At 44.7% G+C, this 15,047-nt stretch overlaps 2 protein-coding genes across 2 annotated transcripts; one reads left to right on the forward strand and one right to left on the reverse strand.

Annotated features, from left to right (window-relative positions):
• The first annotated feature begins 1,515 nt into the window (after positions 1 to 1,515).
• Positions 1,516 to 1,920, forward strand: LOC144252502 (protein FAM156A/FAM156B-like). Its single transcript, XM_077794779.1, has one exon. It carries the CDS (start codon positions 1,516 to 1,518, stop codon positions 1,918 to 1,920), a length of 405 nt encoding a protein of 134 aa, XP_077650905.1.
• Positions 1,921 to 9,618: 7,698 nt separating this feature from the next.
• On the reverse strand, positions 9,619 to 10,023 carry LOC144252503 (protein FAM156A/FAM156B-like). Its single transcript, XM_077794780.1, has one exon. The coding sequence runs from the start codon at positions 10,021 to 10,023 to the stop codon at positions 9,619 to 9,621; it is 405 nt and encodes a 134-aa protein (XP_077650906.1).
• Between the last annotated feature and the right edge of the window lie 5,024 nt (positions 10,024 to 15,047).

The raw sequence follows: 15,047 nt of genomic DNA on the forward strand, positions 1-15,047 counted from the left end.
CTGGTCTGAGTGGCTAGGTGGGTGTTGGGGACCACATCCAGGTGGTGTTCTCCCTGTGTGCTTAAGCGGGGTGCACTGTTCCCTCATTGATTCTCTCCTCCCTGGCATGGCTCACCTAGGAAAGCAGCAATAACTCTCTGAGCCCCTTGTCTGTGCCGGGCACTTCATTCACTCTCAGTACAAACACCCATGGAGGGTCATCTATGAGGCAGGCGGTGTCCTAGGGGCTAAGGACACTCCAGGCCACTAAGGGGTCTGAAACGCCTGCCCTTGTTGAGTTTATATTCAAGCATGGGGGAGACAGAAATAAGCACTGCACATGACCGAACAGCAGATTATGAAGTGCAGTAGAGGGCAAAGTGTGCCATTACAAAAGGAGAGTAGGAAAGGGGGTTTGGCTGGGCCAGTGGAGAGGTAAAACACCTAACTCCCATGCAGCTCTAATCAGGGTGTTCTACTGAGCAGGGGACAGATGAGCAGATACTGGAGGATGGTAGGGGATGGAGGCCCAGAGGTATCCAGAGGAATATTTGGAACAGCCGAGGCAAACACGCAAGGTAGGAGCATGCCTGGGGTCTGTGCCACGACACACAAACAACATGGTGTGAGGCACGTGTCTCTACATCACCTGGCACAAGGAAGGTCATGAGACAGGCACTCAGCAAATAGGTTTAGGATTGGATTAAAGGGAGAGGTTGCCAAAGGGGCGGAACAGTGAGGCATGGGAAATCACTTGCCCAATGGAATCTGTGGATATGGATATTTCTCTCTCTTTAGGTTCATCTGCCTCTTCTAAGGTCTTTGACTAATATTACCAAGAGGGGCAAGAGGTTGAAGCGCACCCTTGGTAGTAGTGGGCAATGTGAGCACCTATTTGTTCCAAGGCAGCTCGGCCATCCATCATAGTGGGGCGAGGGACTGTTGCTGAGCGAAAGAGGAATTGTGAAGAGCTGAACTAGGGGAGGGAGGGCACCTTTATAGCTTCTGTTCTTCTGCCTACCCGAGTGGCAATGCAAACACATCACTGTCCTTGATGCCCCACCTCCTGTATCAGGGGTATATTTAGTCACCGAGCCTGAGAATCTCAAGGTGCCCACAGAGATAGGATTGCCTCCTGTTACATTTCATGGAAGTGACGGAGGGAACACGGCTTTAAGAAAAGAGTCTAGGAAGGGGCTTTGTGTGGAGGGGTGCCCCAAAGACATGGGTGTTCACTCAGTGTGACATGGTGAACTATGCACTCCACTGAAGGAGTGGGATCCTGAGTCTCCTGTGGCATGTGTAATCCAGTAGTGAGCACATTGGCTTCGAGCCAATGTTCCAAGTGTGCAGGCTACACTGTTTCCTTATGTTGGTGCCCGCGACTGGAAATGACTGAACAGATACCTTGCAATATATAGATTTCAGTGGCTAAAATCATCAGGGGCTCTTTCTGGAAGGTGTGCGGGTGTGTTAGTGGGTGTTACAGGAGTGCTGAGCTTTGTGTTTGTAATATATGCCTTTTTCTTTGAGAGGATGGAAGAGGAGCAGCAATGGGGAAGTTCAAGATTACCTCAGAAGAAAACAAAGTTAGTGGAACGCAGGAGACAGCAATACGTCAAACCCAGAGCACCTTATCAGGTGGAGAGGAAAGCAAAATCCACATCTTCACATGATACAGATCAGGAGAGGTTCAAATGCGAATGTCCCTACTGCCAGAAGTGTATGGGGAACACTTCCGGGATCTCCACAGGAAAGAAAGCAACCTCTTGTTCTTCCTCCTGGGATAAGCTAACGCAAGACCTCAGCAACCTGACCCTCAACCCTGGTACCACCCAGCCCCCTCTTGTCCAAGGAAGGTTACAGGAAAGGGAGGAGAAGAGCCAAAAGCAGGTGTGGTGGAAAAGCAAAAGGAAGTTTCAGAAGCTCCTCCAAGAATAGACAGAATATCTCTGAGACTGTCACCCTCAGGGGAAGGCAGATCAGAACAGATGAGACCAGGAGTGTCAACATCACCAACTCCTAGGAACCTTTTGGACACATGGTCAGGAGGAGTAACAGCATGCAGCCCGACGACCAACAATCCCAGCAGCCAGCGATTCAATCCAGCTCCAGAAGTGTAGCAGCCTTTCCCCCAGCGGTTTTAACATGCCCCCTGAGGCATGCTGGGAGGAGTTGCTCCTTGGCAAGAGCAACCAGACAGCAATGTTTCTACACCGTCCTTAGCATTGCTCCCATGGTGTCAGCTGCCACTTGCCCTCCTTGGGTTTCAGTGGTTTCTCCCCACTTTTCCTGGCTGCTAATATGGTGCACAGCATCTATGTGGTGTCTCTGACTTGTTTTCAAAATGCATTCTTTCCATTTTAGCCATGAGAGCCCAGTGGGATCGTAAAGTCTGATAGAATGTGACTCTGTGTGTGAGTGTGTGTGTGTGTGTGTGTGTGTGTGTGTGTGCGCGTGCGTGTGCGTGCGCGTGCGCATGTAGTTTGTAGTTTGAAATCATCGTAGATGCAGAGGAAGTGGCAAATGTAGTACACTCTTCACCTAGTTTCCCCCCAAGAAAGTTGCATCTGACATCACTATGGAATGACGTTAGAACCAGGACATTGATACTGGTGCCTCGGGACTGTCAATCATGATAAGTGTACATTTGCGTAGCCGCCACTACAATCAAGTTTCAAAATGGTCTTATCACCACAAAGATCTTTCTTGTGCTACTCCTTTGTAGTCACACCCACCACCTGGCCCATCACAATCCCTAAGCGCAGGCAAGCACTTAATTGTTCTCCCTTTGCTACAACTGTTTTGTTTTGAGGGTGTTACACAAAACGCAATCACTCACTATGGTGACCTTTTGGGGTTGGTCTTTTCTACCGACCTTCATGCCCTCAGTTCTGTACAATCTGTTCTGTGTATCCAAAGTCTGTTCCTTTGGGATGTAGCTCACTGGTAGAACCCAGCATGCACAAGACCCTGAGTTGGATCCCCAGCACTGCCAAAAGAAAATCTATTCATTTTATGGCTGTGTGGCATTCCCCAGTTTGGATGTACCTGCTGTAGGGCATTTTGGTTTCCAGTTTTTGGGTGATATGCTACTTATGTTTTGAAAGAAAAGAAAATGTGGCCTTGTCTTGCAGTTACTGGGCCAGCGCCAGTGCAGGAGGCTTGAGGGTGGCGCAGGACAGGTCTAGTCCAGAGGGAAGTGGGGGTGTCTGCTGTGCTTTGCTGTGCTTGCGGGGTGAGGTCCTCTCAGTGTTCCACACTCGGTGACTCATTCTGCTGTGTGCTTGCCTGTGCAGTTGGAAGACCAGCTAATACCCAGCAGAGAAAGCAGTGAAATGGTCACAGCAGGTTGAACAGCATAGAGAACATCTCATTACCTGCATTAAACTTTGGAGAATAACACCGTCTCTGACCAATTGGTTTATTAATATTGCATCTCCTGTGATAAACATGCCAGTGGAAGGTTTCTTTATTGGCCCTTTTCTAGACGTCACTCCTCCCTCTGTCGTGGCCATTAAAGCAGGAACACTGTGCCAGCTTACAACAACAGGGGCGTCTATTTCCTGGAACTCAGTATTTATTGTGATGATTTGTGTTGTTCTTTCTACTCTGCCAGCCATCTTCCAGGAAAACACTAATGCAGAAATTTGAGTGAAAGATCATCTGGGTTTTAGTTTTCCTATCATCCTCATCATCTCAGGATTAGCGGGTGCTTTATTTCTGATTTTAGATCTCCTCAGTAATGGAAACAAGGAATTTGTCAAACAGAATTTCCCGTCAGACCATAAAATATTGCAGAGAAGTGGCAAGGGGGAGGAGGAAAGCAGAAACGGAACCTGGTGTACTCTGAGAAGGCTTGCCATCAATATTTACCCCAGACGTCAATTACTCTGTTGGGGTTACCTATAGGTAATTAATAGTAGCTTGGTAGGAAATGTTGGGACAACTGATTCACCCAATTAATATTATTCTTTCTCTCGTGTCTAACTAATAATTAGATAGTGGCACGGTTCTTGCTAACATTAGCCTTCTTTCAGAGAGTGAACTAGATAACTAAAGCTTAAAAGAGATTTACGTTTTCTTTCTCTTTTTACCTTTCAGGTAACAAATTTGTTTCAAATTCGCATCTTTGTAGACCACCAACTATGGAAAGGGTATCAAGTTATCTATGTTGCCAATTTTCTTTTTATTTCTCTTCTAGGTTATTCCCTAGATTAGTCTGGCCATTCACATCTTGGCCAGTCTGTTTTTATCCCTTTTTCTAGCTTCTACAATATCTCCACCCTCATATATGTAGTGAGAATGACGTGAGGACTGCGCCATAGTGATGTTGATAAGTTCTATTCAGATAACATTTTTGTTACAGTGAGTCTTTGATATCTCAAAAGGGGCTCAAAAAAGCAAACACTGAAAGCCTATAGTTCTTAGACATCGAATAATGATTTTACATTGTGAAACAAACAATGGCAACACGGGCACTAGTGGTTAAATGCAGTTTATTTGTTCCAATGACTGTAAAACTTACCTCACTTTTTTATCAGTCTGGCCATTAATGAATGCATTATGTGATCAGCCTTTTTATGCATGACACACCTATGAGAATGTCTTGTTTTCTTTTTATCAATGGCTCTTCAATCTTTAAATAAAGACAATCTTTGTTTCATTTGGTTTTTGATTAATGCTGTTTCCTAATTTAGGGTTTTCACTTTCCTAACTCACCAAGTAAAGTTGACCTCACATGTGTGTTGTAACTCTTCTATTTAAACAGTTCTGGGCAAACATAACCATTTCTTGCTGCTTGGTTAGTGGTAATGCCTTTGGTTCCTTGATTCCAGAAAACAACCAATCTAAAGTACTCCGTAAGTATTAGCTTCACCCCAGGGTCACTTTTTTTGTATCACTTTTTTTTTTTTTTTAATGTTGAAAAGTGTATTAGCTGTGTGAAAATTCCTTGTATGTTTTCACGGTGAGAGGATCATCCTCAAAGCCTGTTTCTATTACATAATGTGAACAGATTTGGTTTTTTTTCCATCACAGTATTAGCAAATAGATTTATTGGAAATGCCAAGAAAATACACTGATCAATAATAATAGTCTTATGTCACCTGGCTTTTAGTGCAAAATCATTGTAATTTTCAGCAGGGGTTTCTTTCTTATTCACCGGAGACTGAGCAGTGAATCTTCTGTTGTTTTTACAAATGAATTTCAAACACAGCCTTATGAGACAAATTTCACTTAATGTTACTGAATAAAGTGGAATTGAGTAAATTTTATCAGACTTTAAAAAAATCAAAGTAAGAGGTTGGACTAAAAAATAAATGAATATTTTTTTAAAAAAAATTTGGAACTAATTTCCAGAGCGGCACTTCCAATATTACACATCCACCGTCAATGCATGTGGCATGTGTTGGATCTGAATCTTCTCCTGCATTTTGTATTGTCATTTATTAATAACTTAGCTTTTTCAGTAATCAACTACTTACATCTTGTGACTAATGTTCATGTCCCTCACGACCTGTTTTGTGCAACATTCTTTCTCGTGCATTTTTGGCATAGGTATGTCTTCTTTTGTGATGTCTCCTCTTGACTTTCTTGGCTTCTACCACTTTGATGTACTTTTAACTCTTAGAGGTTGAAATTTTAAAAAATCTCATCATGGGTTCTTTTTTTTTTAATTTATTTTTTTCCTTTTAGGTAGACAATCTTTATTTCATTTTTTTATGTGGTGGTGAGGATCGAACCCAGTGCCTCACGTGTTCTAGGTGAGCACGCTACTACTGAGCCACAATCCCAGTCCTCATCATGAGTTCTTTTTAGTAGAGTTCTTATATCTGTTCTCTCAGCATGTAGTTTAAGGGTTTTTTTTTGCCATTAACAGGGATTTTGTTAGTGTTTGTTTTATAATTTTCAGTTTTGGTACTGGGTATTGAAATTAGGGTTGCTTTACCACTGAGCTTTATCCCCAGCTCTTTCATTTTTTATTTGAATACAGGGTCTAGCTGTGTTTCCCAGGCTGTCTTTGAACTTTCAGTCCTGCTGCCTCATCCTTCAGGGTCTCTGCCATTAGAGGTATGCACCACCATGCCCCACCTATGATTTTTTTTTCATTTCTAAGAAAAATTCACTAAGTCCGAAGTCCAAATGATTTGTGTGTGTGTGTGTTTCCTTCTGAAGTCATATGGTTTTACATTTTGCATTTCAATCTGTGATCCATTTTTTGTTACTTTCTTAAGCACTGTGGGATTTAGTTAAGAGTATGTTTCATGGTTCTCCCTGTCCATGGAATTATTGTTGTTCCACATGATTTGTTTTAGACTTTCTTTCACTAAACCTCTTTTTAATTGCTTTTTCACTTTTTTTAAACCTCAGTTAGTTGCACTTGTCTTGAGCTTTTTCTGAATTTTCCATATTGTTTGAATAAGAAAGAAACCCCTGCTGAAAATTACAATGATTTTGCACTAAAAGCCAGGTGACATAAGACTATTATTATTGATCAGTGTATTTTCTTGGCATTTCCAATAAATCTATTTGCTAATACTGTGATGGAAAAAAAACCAAATCTGTTCACATTATGTAATAGAAACAGGCTTTGAGGATGATCCTCTCACCGTGAAAACATACAAGGAATTTTCACACAGCTAATACACTTTTCAACATTAAAAAAAAAAAAAAAGTGATACAAAAAAAGTGACCCTGGGGTGAAGCTAATACTTACGGAGTACTTTAGATTGGTTGTTTTCTGGAATCAAGGAACCAAAGGCATTACCACTAACCAAGCAGCAAGAAATGGTTATGTTTGCCCAGAACTGTTTAAATAGAAGAGTTACAACACACATGTGAGGTCAACTTTACTTGGTGAGTTAGGAAAGTGAAAACCCTAAATTAGGAAACAGCATTAATCAAAAACCAAATGAAACAAAGATTGTCTTTATTTAAAGATTGAAGAGCCATTGATAAAAAGAAAACAAGACATTCTCATAGGTGTGTCATGCATAAAAAGGCTGATCACATAATGCATTCATTAATGGCCAGACTGATAAAAAAGTGAGGTAAGTTTTACAGTCATTGGAACAAATAAACTGCATTTAACCACTAGTGCCCGTGTTGCCATTGTTTGTTTCACAATGTAAAATCATTATTCGATGTCTAAGAACTATAGGCTTTCAGTGTTTGCTTTTTTGAGCCCCTTTTGAGATATCAAAGACTCACTGTAACAAAAATGTTATCTGAATAGAACTTATCAACATCACTATGGCGCAGTCCTCACGTCATTCTCACTACATATATGAGGGTGGAGATATTGTAGAAGCTAGAAAAAGGGATAAAAACAGACTGGCCAAGATGTGAATGGCCAGACTAATCTAGGGAATAACCTAGAAGAGAAATAAAAAGAAAATTGGCAACATAGATAACTTGATACCCTTTCCATAGTTGGTGGTCTACAAAGATGCGAATTTGAAACAAATTTGTTACCTGAAAGGTAAAAAGAGAAAGAAAACGTAAATCTCTTTTAAGCTTTAGTTATCTAGTTCACTCTCTGAAAGAAGGCTAATGTTAGCAAGAACCGTGCCACTATCTAATTATTAGTTAGACACGAGAGAAAGAATAATATTAATTGGGTGAATCAGTTGTCCCAACATTTCCTACCAAGCTACTATTAATTACCTATAGGTAACCCCAACAGAGTAATTGACGTCTGGGGTAAATATTGATGGCAAGCCTTCTCAGAGTACACCAGGTTCCGTTTCTGCTTTCCTCCTCCCCCTTGCCACTTCTCTGCAATATTTTATGGTCTGACGGGAAATTCTGTTTGACAAATTCCTTGTTTCCATTACTGAGGAGATCTAAAATCAGAAATAAAGCACCCGCTAATCCTGAGATGATGAGGATGATAGGAAAACTAAAACCCAGATGATCTTTCACTCAAATTTCTGCATTAGTGTTTTCCTGGAAGATGGCTGGCAGAGTAGAAAGAACAACACAAATCATCACAATAAATACTGAGTTCCAGGAAATAGACGCCCCTGTTGTTGTAAGCTGGCACAGTGTTCCTGCTTTAATGGCCACGACAGAGGGAGGAGTGACGTCTAGAAAAGGGCCAATAAAGAAACCTTCCACTGGCATGTTTATCACAGGAGATGCAATATTAATAAACCAATTGGTCAGAGACGGTGTTATTCTCCAAAGTTTAATGCAGGTAATGAGATGTTCTCTATGCTGTTCAACCTGCTGTGACCATTTCACTGCTTTCTCTGCTGGGTATTAGCTGGTCTTCCAACTGCACAGGCAAGCACACAGCAGAATGAGTCACCGAGTGTGGAACACTGAGAGGACCTCACCCCGCAAGCACAGCAAAGCACAGCAGACACCCCCACTTCCCTCTGGACTAGACCTGTCCTGCGCCACCCTCAAGCCTCCTGCACTGGCGCTGGCCCAGTAACTGCAAGACAAGGCCACATTTTCTTTTCTTTCAAAACATAAGTAGCATATCACCCAAAAACTGGAAACCAAAATGCCCTACAGCAGGTACATCCAAACTGGGGAATGCCACACAGCCATAAAATGAATAGATTTTCTTTTGGCAGTGCTGGGGATCCAACTCAGGGTCTTGTGCATGCTGGGTTCTACCAGTGAGCTACATCCCAAAGGAACAGACTTTGGATACACAGAACAGATTGTACAGAACTGAGGGCATGAAGGTCGGTAGAAAAGACCAACCCCAAAAGGTCACCATAGTGAGTGATTGCGTTTTGTGTAACACCCTCAAAACAAAACAGTTGTAGCAAAGGGAGAACAATTAAGTGCTTGCCTGCGCTTAGGGATTGTGATGGGCCAGGTGGTGGGTGTGACTACAAAGGAGTAGCACAAGAAAGATCTTTGTGGTGATAAGACCATTTTGAAACTTGATTGTAGTGGCGGCTACGCAAATGTACACTTATCATGATTGACAGTCCCGAGGCACCAGTATCAATGTCCTGGTTCTAACGTCATTCCATAGTGATGTCAGATGCAACTTTCTTGGGGGGAAACTAGGTGAAGAGTGTACTACATTTGCCACTTCCTCTGCATCTACGATGATTTCAAACTACAAACTACATGCGCACGCGCACGCACACGCACGCGCACACACACACACACACACACACACACACACACTCACACACAGAGTCACATTCTATCAGACTTTACGATCCCACTGGGCTCTCATGGCTAAAATGGAAAGAATGCATTTTGAAAACAAGTCAGAGACACCACATAGATGCTGTGCACCATATTAGCAGCCAGGAAAAGTGGGGAGAAACCACTGAAACCCAAGGAGGGCAAGTGGCAGCTGACACCATGGGAGCAATGCTAAGGACGGTGTAGAAACATTGCTGTCTGGTTGCTCTTGCCAAGGAGCAACTCCTCCCAGCATGCCTCAGGGGGCATGTTAAAACCGCTGGGGGAAAGGCTGCTACACTTCTGGAGCTGGATTGAATCGCTGGCTGCTGGGATTGTTGGTCGTCGGGCTGCATGCTGTTACTCCTCCTGACCATGTGTCCAAAAGGTTCCTAGGAGTTGGTGATGTTGACACTCCTGGTCTCATCTGTTCTGATCTGCCTTCCCCTGAGGGTGACAGTCTCAGAGATATTCTGTCTATTCTTGGAGGAGCTTCTGAAACTTCCTTTTGCTTTTCCACCACACCTGCTTTTGGCTCTTCTCCTCCCTTTCCTGTAACCTTCCTTGGACAAGAGGGGGCTGGGTGGTACCAGGGTTGAGGGTCAGGTTGCTGAGGTCTTGCGTTAGCTTATCCCAGGAGGAAGAACAAGAGGTTGCTTTCTTTCCTGTGGAGATCCCGGAAGTGTTCCCCATACACTTCTGGCAGTAGGGACATTCGCATTTGAACCTCTCCTGATCTGTATCATGTGAAGATGTGGATTTTGCTTTCCTCTCCACCTGATAAGGTGCTCTGGGTTTGACGTATTGCTGTCTCCTGCGTTCCACTAACTTTGTTTTCTTCTGAGGTAATCTTGAACTTCCCCATTGCTGCTCCTCTTCCATCCTCTCAAAGAAAAAGGCATATATTACAAACACAAAGCTCAGCACTCCTGTAACACCCACTAACACACCCGCACACCTTCCAGAAAGAGCCCCTGATGATTTTAGCCACTGAAATCTATATATTGCAAGGTATCTGTTCAGTCATTTCCAGTCGCGGGCACCAACATAAGGAAACAGTGTAGCCTGCACACTTGGAACATTGGCTCGAAGCCAATGTGCTCACTACTGGATTACACATGCCACAGGAGACTCAGGATCCCACTCCTTCAGTGGAGTGCATAGTTCACCATGTCACACTGAGTGAACACCCATGTCTTTGGGGCACCCCTCCACACAAAGCCCCTTCCTAGACTCTTTTCTTAAAGCCGTGTTCCCTCCGTCACTTCCATGAAATGTAACAGGAGGCAATCCTATCTCTGTGGGCACCTTGAGATTCTCAGGCTCGGTGACTAAATATACCCCTGATACAGGAGGTGGGGCATCAAGGACAGTGATGTGTTTGCATTGCCACTCGGGTAGGCAGAAGAACAGAAGCTATAAAGGTGCCCTCCCTCCCCTAGTTCAGCTCTTCACAATTCCTCTTTCGCTCAGCAACAGTCCCTCGCCCCACTATGATGGATGGCCGAGCTGCCTTGGAACAAATAGGTGCTCACATTGCCCACTACTACCAAGGGTGCGCTTCAACCTCTTGCCCCTCTTGGTAATATTAGTCAAAGACCTTAGAAGAGGCAGATGAACCTAAAGAGAGAGAAATATCCATATCCACAGATTCCATTGGGCAAGTGATTTCCCATGCCTCACTGTTCCGCCCCTTTGGCAACCTCTCCCTTTAATCCAATCCTAAACCTATTTGCTGAGTGCCTGTCTCATGACCTTCCTTGTGCCAGGTGATGTAGAGACACGTGCCTCACACCATGTTGTTTGTGTGTCGTGGCACAGACCCCAGGCATGCTCCTACCTTGCGTGTTTGCCTCGGCTGTTCCAAATATTCCTCTGGATACCTCTGGGCCTCCATCCCCTACCATCCTCCAGTATCTGCTCATCTGTCCCCTGCTCAGTAGAACACCCTGATTAGAGCTGCATGGGAGTTAGGTGTTTTACCTCTCCACTGGCCCAGCCAAACCCCCTTTCCTACTCTCCTTTTGTAATGGCACACTTTGCCCTCTACTGCACTTCATAATCTGCTGTTCGGTCATGTGCAGTGCTTATTTCTGTCTCCCCCATGCTTGAATATAAACTCAACAAGGGCAGGCGTTTCAGACCCCTTAGTGGCCTGGAGTGTCCTTAGCCCCTAGGACACCGCCTGCCTCATAGATGACCCTCCATGGGTGTTTGTACTGAGAGTGAATGAAGTGCCCGGCACAGACAAGGGGCTCAGAGAGTTATTGCTGCTTTCCTAGGTGAGCCATGCCAGGGAGGAGAGAATCAATGAGGGAACAGTGCACCCCGCTTAAGCACACAGGGAGAACACCACCTGGATGTGGTCCCCAACACCCACCTAGCCACTCAGACCAGGCCTCCGCCAGGCCTTCTCGGCTGAGCAGGTGCCTCCCACTCTCCAGAGAGGTGCCACCATATTAGACAGAAGGTCCACACTACAGCCGGGTTGAGGAGGAGCCCTGAGGCAGAAAGGAGGATCTGGATTCCTCTGTAGCTCCCTCTGTGACCCCTCGCCAAGTCCCAAGTTCACTCTGCAAGTGTTTCAAACCCCCACTCTCTCTGTGTTCAGTGGTGAGCATTAACAATGCGTATACGACTCCATGAACTATTGTTTCTTTCGCTACAATCACATATTTTCCTTCTAAATAGCAATGGAAGATAATGGCAGTGTTGGTTTCCAATCACTGTGTGTCAAACATGTCCACACTGGAATAAAAACTGCTAAGCCCTTTGCATAGAGGAGGAAAAGGAAGGTCTGAAGAAGTAGTGACAGGACTAAGGTTGATAGAGCCAGGGAGCAGGAGAACATTGACAGGAATCGTGGAGCTTCTGGCTCTAGCCCCTGTGAACTTCCCATCACAAGATTCAAATAAAAATATTGCCGATGCTGGGGAAAGCTGCATCAGAGTGAAAGGTTGGGGGCTGGAGTGGGGGCGATAGGCAGATTTTAAGGCTTTCCCAGTTTCCTGGTTTAAAAAACAACAAACAACAACAACAAAAAACAATCACAGCAAAATTCCTAGCGTTTTCTAGAGGGAGAGTGCAGGAATCTGATTTTAAAGTTTCTGGAAGGAGGGCTGGGGATGTGGCTCAAGCGGTAGCACGCTCGCCTGGCAGGCGTGGGGCTCTGGGTTCGATCCTCAGCACCACATACAAATAAAATAAAGATGTTTTGTCCACCGAAAACTAAAAATAAATATTTAAAAATTCTCTCTCTCTCTCTCTCTCTCTCTCTCTCTCTCTCTCTCTCTCAGAAAATAAAAACGATTAAAGTTTCTGGAAGGAACAAGATCTAATTCTGGCTCAGGAAAGGGTGCTTGAAGGGAGAAGCTGCTTTATCATACATGATATCTCCGAGGGGGAGAGTGCATATTTCTACAACATCTTCTCTTGATTGAAAAAGGTTTAGGATTGTTCCAAAGTAGGGTCACATGAAAACTAAAGGTGGTCCGTGTTCACAAAATCCAAACATTTAGATTGATTAGACTGTAAAGAGAGGAAAAGAAATAACCCACAGGTAACCTTGGGTAATCTTGCCAACTCTTTTACATCTGTGTGTGAGGGTGGAGGCATGTGTCTCATCTAAGTTGCCGAGGTCAAGTACAGTTTTGTATATTGTGTATAAACATGCATATAACAATATTGCAAATAGATGCAAGTTTTAATATTTCCTTTTGGCTCTCTTGGTGAAACAACATGCATCAATGACAAAAACAAAGGACCTCAACGAAAATTGTTTTAAAGAAAATGTATGTAAGAAGACAAACCCTGAGTTAATATAAAAGCACACCATGAGAACTGCTGTGTTACTGTCTAGACGAATACTGTTGGGAATGATACTTGGTTTGATGGTTTACCTGGGAGAGGCAAGAGAACCAGTGGGGAAGAACTCCTTGAGGAACAACTGAGGGACCTTAATGGAAATTCTGAAAGCCTGGGCAAAAGAAAATGGTCGATGTCTCGTGAGCAGCTCGGGAGTAGATTTCTAAGATTGGAGAGACTCAAGTCTACTTGGAGGATGGTGGGTGTGGTGGCTGCTGTGGGGAAGGCGACTTTACCTTAACTGCCACAGGAGGCCCAAGCCAACATCACAGATCTACCTCATGAGCACAATGCAGTGGTCCTTGGCCCCATTAAGGGTGCCGCTCCATGCAGTGGTTCTCTAGCAACAGGTCTCATGTCCTTCTAACCTCAGGGACTCAGGACAGGGAGATTGAATGCGGTGGTGGAGGTGGAAGTGGTATGTGCTGGAAGGTAAATTGTATTACAGCACGTGAGGGGGCATATATCAAAGGCCAGTCACCAGCACGGTGGTAGATGCAGCCTTGTTTCCAAACCAGTGCATCTGTAATGTTCACATTCAGCACAATTGCAATCAAAATGTCAAACGGCTTCCCTTTTCAGAACTTGAAGAAAATGATTGCAACATTCATGTTCAAAGTCCTGATGGAAGAATTGCTAAACTTCTTGGATGGTCCCCAACTCCCCACCCGCCGCCATTTAAAAATAGGTTGAGCAACGTGCAAGGGCATGGGTTTCTGCAATCTGCATGTGCCATGAGGCCTGGGCATCGACAGAGCCAATGACTTGTGTTGGAGGATCCTTTTGAACATCCCCACTGTTCTCCTAGTGTCAAAAAGAGAGAGGGAGAGAGAAGGAAGTCATTTGGTTTCACAGTAGAAGGAGTGTGCAGAGAGGTTGGCCTTTCATGTTTCCTAGGATCAAAGGGAAAGGAAAGATATGAAAGCCTTTCAAAACTTTCTCAGTCCTGAGCAAGGGGAGTTCAGTTTTTCTCCTCAATTTTGTCAAGATATCTCAGAGAAGCAGGTTAAGGTTGCATTCATTCTTGTCAGCAAACTCTTGATGGTTACCATGTGACTCTGCTGGGAGTTGAGGGGACAGGAAGGTGAAGGCCAAGTACTACCTCTCACAGCTCTGTGACTAGGAGAAGACCCTAAAAGGAGGCGTGACCTAACATGGCCTTAGGGCATGCACTGAGGACAGAGGCCTGGAGAGGCAGAGAGGCAGAGAAGGGGAAGATAAAGGAGAGATCCCCAGGCAGTAGATAATCAGAGAGTCATTTCCAACATGCACCACCTTTCAACTGTGCCTGACCAATTGCTAACCCAAACTCAATCAATCAACTCCTCACACAGTAAGACCAGAGCTTCTCCTTATCACCTCCACCCAGCCCTGATCTCTGGTGTTTTCTCCTCTTTGGCCCCTGCTCTCGCTGTCTCAATGGCACTCCTCAGAACGCCTGCGCTCACTGAACAGTGATAAGATTCTCTATCCGAAAGAAAGTTTGGTTTCCTCACTCCAGGATTTCATGGAATTCTGCCTCTCTCAAGTACCTGGCGAAGTGCAACAGAGCACATCTGGGGAGGGATATATTATTTTGAAGCTTTGAAGGTGCTATGAAGTTTTCACTTCAACTTTCTCTAAATGCTACTGCCCTGACAAGTACAGCTAAGCAGAGCACTGATAATGCTCGAAATAAAATTCTGTGCGCAGCTCACAGAACCTCAGTGAGCCCAGCGCCTCTGGGGCCTTGTGTAGCCCAGTGCGACTGGAGGGAAGACGGAGCAAGAGCTCAGACCTACGTGTGGCCCTAAGCCCTCTGACCTAGGTCCTGCTTCTTTTGCTGCCAGGAGCCTCCTTCCTCTCCAGTCTTTGTGCGTCAGACACCTCCGTACCCTGGTCCACATGTGCGGAAGGGTCACTGAGCCCACAGTGGTGGGCTTTCACGTTCCACGAGACAGGAACTGGGGAGATTTGAAGGACTGTCTTCCACTCCCAGCTTCAAAATCCCCTCGTGTTGAGGAGAAGATATCGGCCCGGGGGCAAGTGGCAGTTGTGCAGTC

The sequence above is a fragment of the Urocitellus parryii genome, unplaced genomic scaffold, assembly GCF_045843805.1.
Source record: "Urocitellus parryii isolate mUroPar1 unplaced genomic scaffold, mUroPar1.hap1 Scaffold_440, whole genome shotgun sequence".
Lineage (NCBI taxonomy): Eukaryota > Metazoa > Chordata > Mammalia > Rodentia > Sciuridae > Urocitellus > Urocitellus parryii.